Consider the following 15651-nt stretch of genomic DNA (forward strand, 5'->3'; position numbering starts at 1 on the left):
ACCAAACCCCTTTTCTTAACATCTTACGGCAGTAGCCTTCTTCACCTCACCCTGGTCTGAGACTTTTCAACAGGGACCCCCTCGCTTTCTCTCTCCATCCCTCTCTCCTGTAACCAAATGCAGCTGTCATTTTGCTGTACAACTTATCCCCGCGGATTGCTGTCACGTTGCTCACTAACGCCTATTACTCAGAACGCTGTGACATACTACGGGTGTCACATTCTTGCCTCTAAAATTAAACGCACACCTGGTGAAATGCATGTATTCTTTTAAAGGTTTGTTTCAAATTTTTGGACGAAGTATTTTTCAAAGGCAACATGTGCTTCAACACTGGGGCTTTTTGCTTGTTTTGAAATCAGCTGCAGGATAAATGCTTTGGAAAATAAAAGTAGCAGGAAACATTGCTCAATGTTGCTGATGTTTTATTTGTAAGTAGCTCATAGGTGTTCACATTTCAGAGGCTGGACATGCGCTTCTGAAGGGAACAGTGTTTCTCCCAATTTCCTCCTTAAAAAATAGTGGAACAGGAAGCCCCCCCCCCCCGCGCATTTTAATTACTTCCAACAAATTCCTGCAAGCTCTCTAACATCAAAGCTTTAGCTAGTAACTGACACTTCTGGCTCTCTGAAACCCAGTGAAGCAGCTCCTGTACTATTAGAGTTGATTGTACAGAATAGAGAAGAATGTGCTTCCCTGCCTTCACTAGCACTGTAGTAATTAGTATGTTAATGCTGGGGCCTAATTTGCCACCACTTTGCTTCTACCTCTTTAAATCCTTTCATTGCTATCAGCTTTATCAGTCATATCTAGCTAACATTTATCCCATAGATTGTTGGGAATGATTTGATTATGACTTGTAAATAGTCACACGTGAACACTTGAATTTGAGTTGAGACGTATTCTGGAACAGAGAGGTAATGAAGGTTCTCTCCCCACCCCCGAGTTTTTAAAAGTTAAAACACATGTGGGGTGGTGAAAAGTGGGGATTTCTGGCATTCTCTTTGCATGCATGTAACTTGCATCTTACTGCTTATTTCACTTACAAGATCGCAGTTGTACATGGTGTGCGGAAATAAACAAACAATGGGAGACTGGAAGAAACCCACTCTTCCTTTATTTGTTCCCCTTCCCCACCTGCGTACAGCTGCAATTGCAGGTTTACCCAGCTTTGGGAAGGTGCCACAAGAGCTCTGGGACCCAGTATCCAGTTGTGGTCTTGGTTACACTGAGGCCATTGAACCTAACTGGATAAAATGAGTGCAGAATGGTCATTAATCTTGATGGGATCTAATCTTGAACGGGGGTGTGTAGATTGCAAATGTAATATGCACCAGATTATTGTAAATCGTTATCTGATAATGTTACCCCCAAGAAGCACCATCCAATCCATTTTAAATAAATTAAAAGAACCTGAATACAAAACTAAGAATCTTTAATGCCTGAATGTCCCATGAAAACCCAGTCTTTGGAAGGAAAGCAGTATTTTCAGGGAAAGTTGGAAGTCCATGTACACTCTTCTCTGAATTGTAGCTGCAAATAGCAATCTCTCTTTTCATCTTTGTACAGGTGTCCAACCTATTCCTTCTCAGGGAGGGAAACTCGAAATAGCTGGCACTGTGGTTGGTCACTGGGCTGGAAGCAGACGTGGTCGTGGAGGGAGAGGGCCGTTTCCTCTGCAGGTGGTTTCTGTTGGAGGGCCCACAAGAGGGTAGGCAGAAATAAATCTTAAATTAATATTGGCTTGACTTTGGAATTTAGCAATGGCAAAAAAGTGGCAGCTGGCTTTTATTAAAGCACAGAAAAGGGCAATAATTGTATCTTTTATTTAAGAAAGTTTGGGTGTAGAAAAATGAATGTAGGTCAGACATTCTGAAAAGATCAGGGATGATTTTACCTAATGGGAAGTTAGTTGTAATTATATCAGCTATATATAGCAGTTAATATCTTTCATGTTGACCATTGATCTGAACCAAATATCAATATATAATTCCTTCACTATTGTTGCCTGTTTTTACTCATATTTTGTTAAAGCAGCTGCTGCCTATAAGGTGTTGATAATTTTAGAGGAAGAGGTACTTTGGTTAAGCAGTTTATTTAAAAACGGCAATGAAGAACAAACATGGATCAGTACAGGCTAAACTAGTATGAGATTAGTAAATGTTAACTTCCGAGTATTAAAATTTACTAAAGAGATTATATTTGAAACTTGGCTGCAGGATTTTTTTGGGGGGGATAGAACTTTTGCATGATAAAAAAATTAATATTTTGAGAACCTTCTTAATGATATAGAGAACCAGCCTTCTGATTGTGAGGAGCAAAAGGCTGTGCTGTGGGTTGTTTAAAAATGGGAACTTCTTCTTTTTTCCTATTAAAAATACAGAAACGTATCTAAAGTTTAAATGTGTTTTTAACTTGTTTCTCGCTCAATGCAGACGCCCGAGAGGAGTTATTTCCACTCCAGTGATAAGAACGTTTGGCAGAGGAGGAAGATACTATGGGAGAGCTTATAAGAACCAGGGAACAATTCAGGTATTGGGAGAAATCATTTACGAAACTGAGGGTCAGAAAAGATTTTGGTAACATGAGTTTAGGTGACAATCATGTATACACCAATTTAACTATAGTCATGGGAGTAGGAGGATAGACTGCATGAAATAACCATATGACTGTAGAACTAAATTATATTCGCCTTTAATTTGACTTGCTTTTGCTGCTTTTTCCCCTATCTTGGGGGAGGGGGGAGTTTGTGAATTGCACTCACCTCTTTCAGAGGTTAATTCTTAACATAGGGCACAACTTTACCCTAAGGGGCCCCTTCAGTGGAAGTCCTGTGCAAAGAATTTCCATTTCCGCTACTCTTCTTTCCCTGAAATTGGCTCCCAGGGTGGAGAGCGGGGGTCAGGAGAACCCCCAGAACAGGGGGAGGGATAGTTCCCCCTGGCAAGCTGAATCCCTCCTTTATCTGCAACTCACACCTTTTGTTTTAGCTCAGTAATCAAAAGGGTAATAGGGTTTACTGCCAACATGGTCAGCTTACTTCATCATTTTCCCATTGCTTTTGTTGCACTCTGATTCCATTTGCTCAGCAGTTCTGGATGTTAAATTAAGTCTTGTAATATAATATACTGGCATTAAGCAGATGAGATTGTCAGGAGTGTATGAGAAAACTAATTTTTCACATACATATCTGTACTTAAAGGGTCACATATATAAAGCAACTCAAGATAGAGAGGGGGAATAATAGAAAGGGCAGTGTAAGTGATGTCTGTGGATATGTACACTTACATAGACAACCTTACATTTGATCTGCAAAAGAACTCTGGACGAATGGCATAATTGGGGGTGGGTTTTTTCACATTTTGATGTCAGGATTGGCATTAAGCTCTTTAAAACTGATTCAAATACCTAAACTGTTATCATACTTAATGGTGGGTGATATTCAGCTGTGGTGTGCCCACAGTTCACATGTCATGGCAAGCCAAGTTATAACTTACGGGGACCATTCAAGTGTGCCGGCTCTTGGGAAGGAGATTGCAGCTGCTATGCTCCCCACCAGTCCTTTTAGCTTAGCATGGCACAGCAACTAAGCCAAGATTCAACTTAGCATGCCATTGTGGTTAAGGAGGACAGAGCTTAATCACAATTCCAGGTTTGGACGGCCTACAAAGTCAGAACTTGCTTTAGCTGCTGGCTGCCCTGAGCACAAACTGCCAAGGAGGAGAGAATCATCTGCAGTCTTCTCCTTGGGAGCCAGCAGGCCATGATTTGGCCATCTTTGCCAGCTTTGTCGCTTGCTTCTTAAAATGAAATCTAACTTGCTGAACAGTTTCCAAGTGACTGGTCAGCACCCTCCTTAATCCAGAGTAGCTCTTCAGACCATGAAGAATAGGGCAACAGGTCCCAGGTGTGAGTTTTTGAGATTTAAGGGTCATAGTTGAAATTGCTGTGTCAATCCAATAAAGGAAAATAAATAATACCACATGACATCTACAATGATTTCTAAAGTGATAGCCATGCTAGTCTCTCACAGCAAAAAGAACAAAGAGACTGACACATGTACATAGCTGTCAAGTTTTCCCTTTTCTCGCGAGGAAGCCTATTCAGCATAAGGGAATTTCCCTTTAAAAAAGGGAGAACTTGACAGCTATGCACATGTATGGTGGCCTTCAGTTTTATGGACTCAAGACCGTTTCACACACCTGAAGCATAAAAGCTTATGCCATAACAAATGTGCTAATCTTTAATACGTAGCTAAGGCTATTTGTTTAACTGCAGTAAGAAGTCAGAGGAGCACTGGCCTAGTTTACACATACTGCTCAGCCAAATGTGGTTTGGTGTGAATGAGAGAGAGAGAGAGATTAGAGCTGCTTTGCTCTTCCCCAGTCATTCATTTGCTGCACGACAGTAAACTGTTTAGTGCAATTCAGGATTGGGAGACTGGATCTGGTGAGTGAACCAGATCCTTACTTTGCCCCCACCCACTGGCCAACTTAGGGTCGGGGAGTGCCCACCTGTCAGTAAGTCACCTGGCATCAGAAGGATATCACATGACCTGCTTTCCTTTGCTTGCACTGTTTGGATTCCAACCACATGGGCTTTGCCGATCTGTAGTCCCTTTTGCCTCGTATATCTGACATCATTGAGGGCATGTGAGTGTGGCTTGGTCAAAGCAGCCATGTGGGCCAACTGGCAAGGCCTGGCAGCTTAATTAGGTCCATAGGCCAGAGCCTCCCCACTAGCCTAGATTGACAGTTAAACCCCGGCTCTTAGCTTACCTCTTTTCAAACCTTGAGCTGTAACCAGAGTTTGTCCTCTTCAGTAGAACCTCTACTTACGACCGCCTCTACTTGGGCCCGATCCAAGTTGCGACTGCGGCAAACCCGGAAGTAAAAAACCCGGAAGTAAACCCGTGAGTCACGGGTTTGCCGTGACTCACACACGCGCAGAAGCGGCTGCCATTAGTGCACACGCAGAAGCGGCTGCCGCCGTCTGCAGATGCGCAGAAGCACACTCCTGCTGAATGCGCCTGCGCACAACGGCGCTTCTACCAGCAACCCAGATCGACTTACAGGGAGACTTCAGGAACTGATTACATCTGTAAGTAGAGGTTCCACTGTAGTTAACAGCTTCTGGTTTGTCTGGGAGCATTTAACCATGAGGAGTGCAGGTTTGGACACCATGCTAAGGCATATCATGGCTTAACTCAGCAGAGCAGCTCTGGAGGACTAAAGTAGCTGCTGTCTCCTCTCCATGCTGAGCCAAGGACTCTGAAGGGCAATACTGTCTACCTAAATTATGTACTTATAACCCATCTGTCTTCTCTTTTATTTTAAAATAGGGCAAACCTCCTTACGCTGCTTCAGCAGAAGAAGTGGCCAAAGAACTTAAGTCAAAATCAGAGGAATCCAAGTCCTCTGTTGTGTCTTCAGAAGGATCCCTGGCTGAAAATGGAGTAGTGAACGAGGAGAAACCAGCTTCCCAGATGAATGGGAGTACAGCAGACGTCAGGGCTTCCAACCAGTCTGAAAGTGCCTTGAGTAATGACTCTAAAACGTGCAATACAAATCCTCACTTAAATGCACTAAATGCAGACAGTGTTTGCCATAAAGATGATACTCTTGAGGCCACTGTCTTAAAAAAAGAAGAGTAAACTTATTTTTTATAGAGGGTGAAGGATGTTGGAAGGGTCAGGATTAGGAATATCTGGAAAGAAAGAGAGCCTACAGTTACGTACATTTTTTCCTTTCCGTAAGAGAAAAATGAGGACTTTGGAAATTTGGATCCCTCTTGGATGTCAGAGATTTAAAGAACACATTTTTAGTTTTAACCAGTTGTAGTCAAAATGCTACAATACAACAAAAATGAAAGAGAATGAAGAGCATTTGACTCCCGCACTTAAAATGAAGTATACACAAAGTTTAAACTGGTTATGACAAAAGCTCGTAGTTTTTGTTTCTTGAGATATATTAAAAAACAACAACAAATTTTGGCAGTCTTTCAGTATATATAGCTTGAAATATAATTTTTAGTATTTGGCACCATATGTATGCCATTATATTTGATTTTGCATTACTGTGTCACAAAGCTTTCTTTAAGGCTTTGATTTCATGGTTATGGGGGGGAAAGGCACAACCACAGTTCTTTCTTTTCTTAAATTTCATCACTGTTGATGTGGTTCTTTTTATGTTTAAAATGTGCAAACTATCAAAATAAAAAAAATTATAGAGTAATATTGGAGTTCTGCTGATTTTAAATATACATCATACATACTTTACAAGCAAGGTAAAATGGATTTAACTTTAAAATCATAGAAGATGCAAATGACCTTTTCAAAACAAACACAATGTGTTCTGATACTTTTTGTGACTAATACCATGCATCCGTGATCAATGAACTATGTGGTTTTGAATCAGACGTAGACCATTAGTACTACTATTTGAGCTAAACTTCTGCATGGTTCATAATTTTTAAAGTGTGTAGTTAATATTATGCATGTTATTGTCCTCTTTCTTCCATTCTTACAAGTACTGTGCCCATTTGCAAAACAAAAAAAAGCTAATAATCAGTAATAGTCCTATAAAAGATGTTAACTATGTTTAGTCATTGACTGATCTTGCTCTAACCTTAAAATTTTGTGATTATTGACCTCTGTTGCATTTATTCTAAAACAAAAAAATTATCTAGCCGTTTTGAATATCAACGTTACCCTGGTGTACTCATTGCTGTATGCATTATTGTTCTCTGTTGCTGTTTTATGCCTTCATATTAGCAAATATGAAATTCTGTGGAAAAACAAAAAAAAAGCTTTGATCTTCAAGAAATACCCCCCTTCTGTAGCAGGAAACAAATGGCTTGTTCTTGAGAACTTTCCCATCAAGAATTTAGTATAAGCAAATATACCTGTATCATTTTGATGTTTTTGTTAGTGTTTCCAAACTTAATGTACTTCAAAATCAGAATCATTTCTTTATATTTGTTTTCATATAATTCTCCTGATGCTCTTCATCACACATTAGTGATCAGAAATGAGGTGTAATTCCCCATTCCCTGCCCGCAAGAGCTAAGTAGGTATCTTAATGTAAGTTGAAGGGAGTTCTGCCCCAACTCATGGATTGTGCAAGAATGAACTACTGTTGGGTTTGATTGGTTGTAGATGGATTGTGGTGTGGTGTATTTGAAGGCTATTGAATGCAACTTACAATGCTTAATAAAAATCTTTATTCTTTTAGTATAAAATTGCTGTACGGCGTCTTGATTTGTTTGCTCTTTTGTCATCCTAAGACCCCAGAAATGTAAAGTTAATCAAATTACAATGGCACAATGCTATTAATTTATTACAACTATTTATAAACAGCTCTGCAGTCAAAATATATCAAATCATCCAACAATAAGATAAATGAGAGGTAAAATGCAGACTAAATTCAATAAAACCATTTCTACAATTAATTTTTCAATTGAAAATTCAATCGGTTAAATTAAATGACTGGGTCATCTTAAGGAAAGCCTTCAAAATGTCTTCAGTAGTTGCCTAAGCTTCAAGATGCTATGTATGCACTTGCCTAATTTTACCTGGTAACTGATTCCAGAGGTCTGGAATTGGAGCACTAAAAGCCCTGGTTTATAGTACAAACTAAGTGCAACTCTGAGGCATGCAGTGCTTTCAGCAGTGTCCAGTTGCTGGACAAAAGGTAGCGCCTTTTGGTAACCCTTAGTTGAGGGTCTTCCTCCTCCCACCCGCAAACAATGCTTTGATTTATGCCCTTGCTATTAGCAGCTATTGATTCAGGAAACAACCTGATGTCTGCATGATACTATTTCTACTGTATGTTTTGGGGCTGGGTTGGGAATTCAGTACAGTAGTACCTCCGGTTACGAAGTTAATTCGTTCCGGGGGTCCATTTGTAACCCAAAACTGTTCTTAACATGAGGCGCACTTTTGCTAATGGCGCCTCCCGCTGCTGCTGCTGCACCACTGCTGTGCAACTTCCGCTCGCATCCCGGGGCAAAGTTAACAAGGGACATCTGCTTTGGGGTTAGCGGAGCTATTCGTAAGGAGGGTGGTACGTAACCCGAGGTTCCACTGTACAGGGTGCCATGTGAATCAGCGGCCATGCATTTTGAGCTATGTCATCTCCCTGTTTGATCTGGCAGGAAATCTTAAGGGCATGTTTACGGGAACAACAGAAATTAGCCACCAAAGGAGCTTCAGTTCCATAATTCCTAGCTCATTTCTGATTGCCACAATTGCTACCGCTTTCCAAACTTGGCTTAAGGAAGGCTGTGATAATTTGCAAATGCTATGTCTTGGTGAGACTTCCACATGAATGTGCTGGCTTCAAACGGAAGAAAGCTCTTGTCTTTTTTGTTGGGGGGATGGCTCAAATGTGCAGAGAGGTTGGGGCAGGAAAAACGGTCCAGTTATTCATAAACAGCTGCTTATTTCCAAAGTGAGGTACTAGCCTTGGGGATGCCAGCAGTTGCATGCTAACTAATCCAAGTGCTGGCTGGTGGAGTAGCCTGTTAATTCATTGTCGAGAGGAGGCAGCTGTTTCTTTATCTGGGTAAATAATTGATAGTAGTCTGGAATTAGACTGCCTTTGTATGTTTTCATCCATTCCTCTATGTTCTCCTAGACTATTGAGGAGAAATACAAAATTAACAGATCAGAGTGAATTGGAATCAGTACAGTGCATTTCTATTTTCTGGGCCATGGAAAACAGGTTTCTAGTCCTTGTGATCAGGAATGATTGTTTATTAGATAAAGGGTGGAGGTGGGAAAGCATTGCTAAAGATGCTGGAGCAACCCTGTACCCACTGCCTCTTCACAGTTTGCGATTCCTACTTCCTAGTTGTCTTCCTCTGCTCTGCTACTCCTGCCCTTCAAATTGTAAAAGAAACCTACCGTGTTTCTCCAAAAATAAGACACTGTCTTATATTTATTTTTCCTCAACAAAACAACAACACGGCTTATTTTCAGGGGATGTCTTATTTTTTTTTATTAAGTATGGTACAGTTTAACCTACAAGGTTAAACTGCCTATCACTATGGCTTATTTTCAGGGTATGGCTTATTTTCAGAGAAACACTAGTCGTTTGCATGCATGATTTGCCCAAAAGGTAAATTATGCATTAGATGGTGAGCGCATGCAAAGACGTCTAATCCACAGTATCGGCAGCAAAAATAAAATAAAGGTATTTTATCCAAATTGGGTAGGTAGATTCATTGCGGTACTAGCATGTGTTCCAGTGGATTGGAATGACAATTGCGATTTTCGTCAGCATGCATGATGTTTAAACAAAGTGCATTGTTATATTTCACAAGCATAGTCAGCACAATGTTCCGAAGAAAACATGGTGTTTTGTATGAATTGATACAGTAATTTGGAGGATTGTAAGAAATGTGGTTATGCGGTCAGATGCATGGGGCCTGTGGCATTATATTTCATTATATTTCTTGTAGCTCTACAAGCTCCCTCCACTATGTCCTTGTAGTGCTCAACAACTGCTCTTTGAAAAGCAAGTCATTCCATCACCTCTGCCTGTGCTTTTAGAAACACAGATAAATCTGACTATAGGAGGGATTTCCAGAAGGGAGCTTTGCAACTGAATTCTGAGGATTTTTACTACCGGTACTATTTCTGGTTGGGGATAGAGAAAGCAAGATGGCTGTATTGGCTAATGGCTCCATTGTGAATCTGGAGAAGGCACACTTTCTGAAACAGCCTATATAATAATCATATAAATAAATGGGCCTGGAAGTGCAGTGCATCTGATCTGTAAACCACAATGCAATTGAAGCAGAAAGGTGTGCGCTGGTAGTGGCAGTCTAGCACGGCCCAGAGGTCAGCTCTTCCATACTGAACTGCAGTCACCTACAAAATCAAAAAAGGGAAAAAATAGGCTTTGCTATTGCTGACCTGCGTGATCCTTAGAGAGATCTTTCTTCATAAAGTCAATGCCAGGTACAGAGAAGGAGCTATAAACATAATAGATGAGAGGCTTCCAAGCTCCATTGCTGGAAAAGTCCCTCTTGTAAGATTGGCTCGAAATCCATTTGTAAGATTGGCTTAACAAATCAACTTCTACTTGCCTGGGAGTCCTGATGCGCTGGGCTATGCAGCCACTCCACAAAGGAACAAACTTTCTCTTGGGCGCTGATTTCCACATTCCAAAATCCTACCTTGAATAGACAGCTTTTTTTTTTTATTAATTTTATAAACACAAAAGATAAAAAAGGAAAAACAGATAAATCAACAACTTGAAAAACAATAAAACACATTAAAATACAATGACATGACAATAAAGGGAAAAAAAACAAATATCTAAATACAAATCCCAATTTGTTAAACATTGTATATAGGGACCTCCTCGAGTTCCCTCCATCTGCGCTTCATTTCATTTTTATCTTTTAGCAATTTCCAATGCATTTTTATATACATTTCTTAAAATTTCAAATCTATCCTTTCTATGTACTTGACTTAGGCTCTAAATCCACAGCTTCTATACAATTCTAAATCTATTCTTAATATAAATTTTTTGCATATTTTTTCAAATAAATTTTAAAATCTTTCCACTCTTCTTCTGTCGCTTAGTGATAGACAGCTTTTCAAGGGTTTGGGGTTTGAAAATGGGATACCTGGCCAAACCTCAAATGACCTAATGGAGGGAATGAACCAAGGGCCTGCCCCACATAAGTTTTCCTGGGACAAGAGCAGCATATGTCAATATATGAAAGCAAAACTCAGTTTTCATATTACAGGTAGGTAGCCGTGTTGGTCTGGGTCGAAGTAAAATAAAAAAATTCCTTCAGTAGCACCTTAAAGACCAACTAAGTTTTTATTTTGGTATGAGCTTTCGTGTGCATGCACACTTCTTCAGATACACTGTATCTGAAGGACAGATCGTGAAGCTGAAGCTCCAATACTTTGGCCACCTCATGAGAAGAGAAGAATCCTTGGAAAAGACCCTGATGTTGGGAAAGATTGAGGGCACTAGGAGAAGGGGACGACAGAGGACAAGATGGTTGGACAGTGTTCTCGATGCTACGCACATGAGTTTGACCAAACTGCGGGAGGCAGCGCAAGACAGGAGTGCCTGGCGTGCTCTGGTCCATGGGGTCACGAAGAGTCGGACACGACTAAACGACTAAACAACAACAAGGTGCTACTGAAGGAATTTTTTTATTTCAGTTTTCATATGGGTATGTGCATGTTTTATGTGGTGGTGGGGGCCCGGTTCTGCTGTCTTTGAACCCCAGAGACCAACTAAGTTTGTCATTGGTATGAGCTTTCGTGTGCATGCACAGTTGCACACTTCTTCAGATATCAATGACAAACTTAGTTGGTCTCTAAGGTGCTACTGGAAGGAATTTTTTTATTTTGTTTCAACTACGGCAGACCAACACGGCTACCTACCTGTATTTTGAACCCCAGTTCACCTTGCCTGAACAGTAACAAGCAAAGCAGAGTTCCTAGCACAGCAGAATAAGATAGTACCACAACGTCTGGGCAGAGTGGGGTAGCAGCATAGCCTTCCACAGGACCTATTTTATAAAGGACTGGAGGAATGATTTAGGAAATTGTCCTGCCAGAAACACAAATAAATTCTCACATTATCTGCGTAAGCACAGGCACACTTCTCCTATGCGAAGTTTATTTAAGATCCTGCAGCATGTTTCTGCCCTGAATTTGCCTGTGCCAGTTAGCTTGCAGTCACGTTTTCCACCTGGGAAAATTGATTTGTGTCTCCGTGTTCTTGATTTTACATCTGAATAAGTGGCTTCCACTCGATGGCGACACATTTGCCTCTTCTTCAGTTTCTTCAAGGGTGTTCTTTGCATGTCATGGGCAAGGGTGATGAGGAAAGGAAGGAAGGTTTATCCTAGCAACATCCACTGCTGTTCGTTTAGGGTTTCGTGGATGCTGTCAAATCTGCGAAGGAATGTATGTCAGAATACTGCCGTAAAATAAATTTAAAAGGTTTCCTCCTTTTTTTAAAAAAAATCAAAAAGTTTGCCAATGACATAACCACCATTTTCTCTTTGGACTCTCTTGACACAACAGACCAGAGTTTGGGTGCCATCTTCTCCACAGGACCAACTAGTCTGACAGGTTTTTCAAGGTAATGTTTGGCATATGATTCCTACATCACTCCCAAAGGCACACTCTTCCATTGTCTCCTGAGACAGATGGTTGCCAACCAATTCCTCTTTTTGTGTGGGTTTGTGTACCAGAGATCAATATTGGGGTTGTTGTTGTTTTCCTGCTGGTAGCATCCAATTAGAATTGTAGGACAGTTCAAATTGGACATTATCGGTGGAGAAAAGATGAAACAAGTTCAAACTGGTCTCTCTTCTCTGCTGGTAGTGGCCAATTAGAATTGTTCCCCCTCTTTTCTCATTGCCTCTTTTCTGAGTCTGCTGGCCAGCCAGAACCTGGTGGAGCAGAGCAGAGAGCCTGGAGGACACTGGCAGAAAGAAGCTTGCATGTGAAAGGGCTGTTCATAGTTCAAAAAATGGCATTGGTGGTGCCTTATCCTGCTGGCCAAACCTTCCTGGCAGTGAATTTAATTTTGAAGGTGGCGGCCTTGGGCTTTAGGGACCTACTGGTATAGGGGTTCTGAAAGGCTGAAGGAGCACTGGTGGGTAATAAGCAGTCTAGTGGTCATTAGGTGTATTCCTTTCGTTGCGAAGCACACAATTAACATTTCTCTCTTACCTCCTTGCTCTCTCTCTCACACACACAACTGCTTCTACATTCCCGATATTTCAGAATAAATAAAAAGGCTTTGTCACCCTGCTTTTAAAAAAACCCCAAAACCACTCAAAACTGAGCATGTGTAGTTTCTCATTTTAAAATCACTTAAATCACAGTAACCATTACGAATACAGGAATAAACTGAGTTTACATCTGAAGCTAACCACATTTACCAGGAAAAGAATATAATTTTGTAGCAGAAAACAATATATAAATGTAATAATCGTAATAAAATAAACATAAGTAACCATGTACATGCCCATCTGGCTGCCCCTTGACTATAAGAGGTTTTTGAAACTAAGGAAAGAGAAAGGATGCTGATGCCACATTGTTTGCTGCTGGTCTCATCATGTCTTGGTAGTCCTTTCCAGAGACCTTAGGGCTATGAGGTTCTGGAGCTCAGCCCAGAAGGCCCTGCCCAGCTAATGAGAGCAGCAGCAAGCAGAGATGGTTGCTTCTAACAGTTGACAATAATGCAGCCGTTCCAATACTGATGTGGGCCGCTCTTCTATGGGTGAGCCCAGAACAATTTCCCTCAGTGCCCTGCCAAAACAGGCCCAAACCCAGCTTTTTGTTCCGTATACAGTCGTACCTCGGGTTACGAACACCTCGGTTTGCGAACAGTTCGGGTTACGAACTGCACAAACCCGGAAGTGTTTTCGCCGCACGGGTGTGCACAGAAGCAGCGCACACGGTCTGCGCATGCGCAAAGCGCGAAAACCGCAAAAATCGCGCTTTGCGCATGCGCAAAATGGCGCTTCGGGTCACGTTCGGTTTACGAACTATTCGGGTTACGAACTGCGATCCGGAACGGATTGTGTTCGTAACCCGAGGTATTACTGTATATGGTATTCTTGGCTGGCCCAAGCTCAGAATTCCTTCTTAGGCATAAGAGCTTTTTCTCTGTTAATTACTACTCTCCTCTCTTCCGCAAACTCCCGAGATCAGCAGGAGAGATGATGATGATGATAATAATAATAATAATAATAATAATAATAATAATAATAATAATAAATTTATTTATACCCCACCCATCTGGCCGTATAACAATACTGTGGTAAAGAAGCACAGGCTTGCAAGTAGAGGCAGGATGACTTTCTCATTTCTCAGTTACTTATTTATAAGTTTATATCTGGTGCGTTCCTTTGTAACAAGCCTCAGAGGGGTAGATGTGTTCGTCACATGCAGCAAAAGCAACAAAATTAAGCAGATTTAGAAAGGCATAGGCCAGTGATGGGGAACCTGAGCCAGGGGCCAAATACGGCCCTCCAGGCTACTCAAGGTAGGCCTCCACCTCAGGCTACACACCCTTACAGTTAACTGGCAAAAGTAACCAAACCTCATCGTTATGCCTGTCCTACAGCCCAAGATATGGAACACTATCAAGCATGACTGATAAAACCCATAGATATTTTGATTATAGCTTTACTTCTGTTGGATTCCTAGTGCCATGGAAGGCTTAAACCTGTACTACACATCCCATTAGTAATCTAGCCCTCATTCCTTATACATAAAGCCAACATGGGCCCCTCATATGGGTCAGGATCCTGGTGTCAGGGTATGAGGTAGGAGCTTTAGCACTCTCTTCCCTGCTATGGGCGCAACATAAGATGCCCGCAATTTGCATTGCCCAAAAGTGTCCCATTTAAGTGAATAGGAACACCTTCATCATCACCATCATAAAGCAAGGGGGAGATGCCCTACCCCTGTTTTGTACACAGCTGGTGAGTTTTGTATCCCAAGCACCAGAGGAGAGTACCGGCATTCTGCCATTGTTTGTCTCCGGCATTTGGATATACTGCCTGCTGCTGGTTGATGAGCAGGCCTCAGTGGGTCAGATGGCATCTCAGCTATGACAACTGTGCTCTGGAGAGACTTTTAGAAAGCGAAATTCTTTTAGGTGTAACAGCGTTGAGGTTTGCCTCTGAAGGTCCATTAAATGGATCTCGGCTCATTTTGTCTCCTTCAGTCGCACACGTATGAAAAGATTTAAGTTATCTGTCCTCACCACCAGCTGCAGCCTTTTTAATGTATGCCTTCCACCGTTCTTGATGTAGCCTTTGTCCCCCAAAGAGTGTTGTGTCTTTTTGTGCCTTACTCGTCTGATGCATCATGTCTTGATCTGCTCTGAAGGCTAAATTGTGTTTAAATTAATGTGGCAATATCTAATTGCTCAAGGTGTGACAGCTGAAAAGGAAGTTCAAGAATGGAGGTGAAAGGACAGTTTAATGAAATATCAAGCAAGCACGCATTTACCAGTCTGTCTTCTTCAACCCACCCATCCCCCCCCTTTGGTGATGAAACACTCTGCTATTGGGGTCGATGGGATTCAATCCTCACTTTGCCGCTTTGCTGTTGTCCAGGGATAAAGGCCTCATTGTTTTATTTTCTAAAACCCCATGGGAAGAAACATTCTTGCTGGATTACTGTGGAGACTTCACTTTCTTTCTAAATTAATTGAACACTTAGAAGCAAAGCTACTGGCCTTATCAAAGGAAAGAAATGCAATTAAAACTGAAGACGTCTCAGGGGAGAGAACCATCACTGCTCCCTATCTATTTAGTTATAGAGGTGTGTGCTCAACTATGTGGATCTAGAAATCATTGTTGTTGAAACTTATTTGAACTGATGAGCCCCACAAGCTGAAGGGATAGTTCATGGAGTTCTGACAAAGAGGTGTAAGTTCTAAGACTCTGGTAACAACAACAAATGAGTGGTAAGTAAGTGGCAGGGTGTGAGCCACAGGCAGAAGGCAAGACTTGGAGAGCTGAAGAAAAGTCTGATCATTTGTCAAGGTCACTAGTGTAGAAGAAATGACAGGATGCACAATAATGCTGATTTAAGAAGAAGAAAATCCACCGGGACCGTGGGAGTTCAAGAAAAACAACTGCAGTAGA

General features: G+C 41.4%; 1 protein-coding gene across 1 annotated transcript in view; it reads left to right on the top strand.

Moving 5' to 3' along the window:
- FAM120A (family with sequence similarity 120 member A) overlaps positions 1-6848 on the top strand; it is a 57267-nt gene extending 50419 nt beyond the window's left edge. Inside the window, exons 16-18 of the mRNA XM_035106302.2 lie at positions 1567-1708; positions 2433-2529; positions 5339-6848. Of these exons, the coding sequence (XP_034962193.1) occupies positions 1567-1708; positions 2433-2529; positions 5339-5650 (551 nt within the window). The 3' untranslated portion in view covers positions 5651-6848. The remainder of the gene's footprint in view (positions 1-1566; positions 1709-2432; positions 2530-5338) is intronic.
- The last annotated feature ends 8803 nt before the right edge of the window (positions 6849-15651 follow it).

This window comes from Zootoca vivipara, chromosome 2 (genome assembly GCF_963506605.1).
Source record: "Zootoca vivipara chromosome 2, rZooViv1.1, whole genome shotgun sequence".
NCBI classification, from domain to species: Eukaryota; Metazoa; Chordata; class Lepidosauria; order Squamata; family Lacertidae; genus Zootoca; species Zootoca vivipara.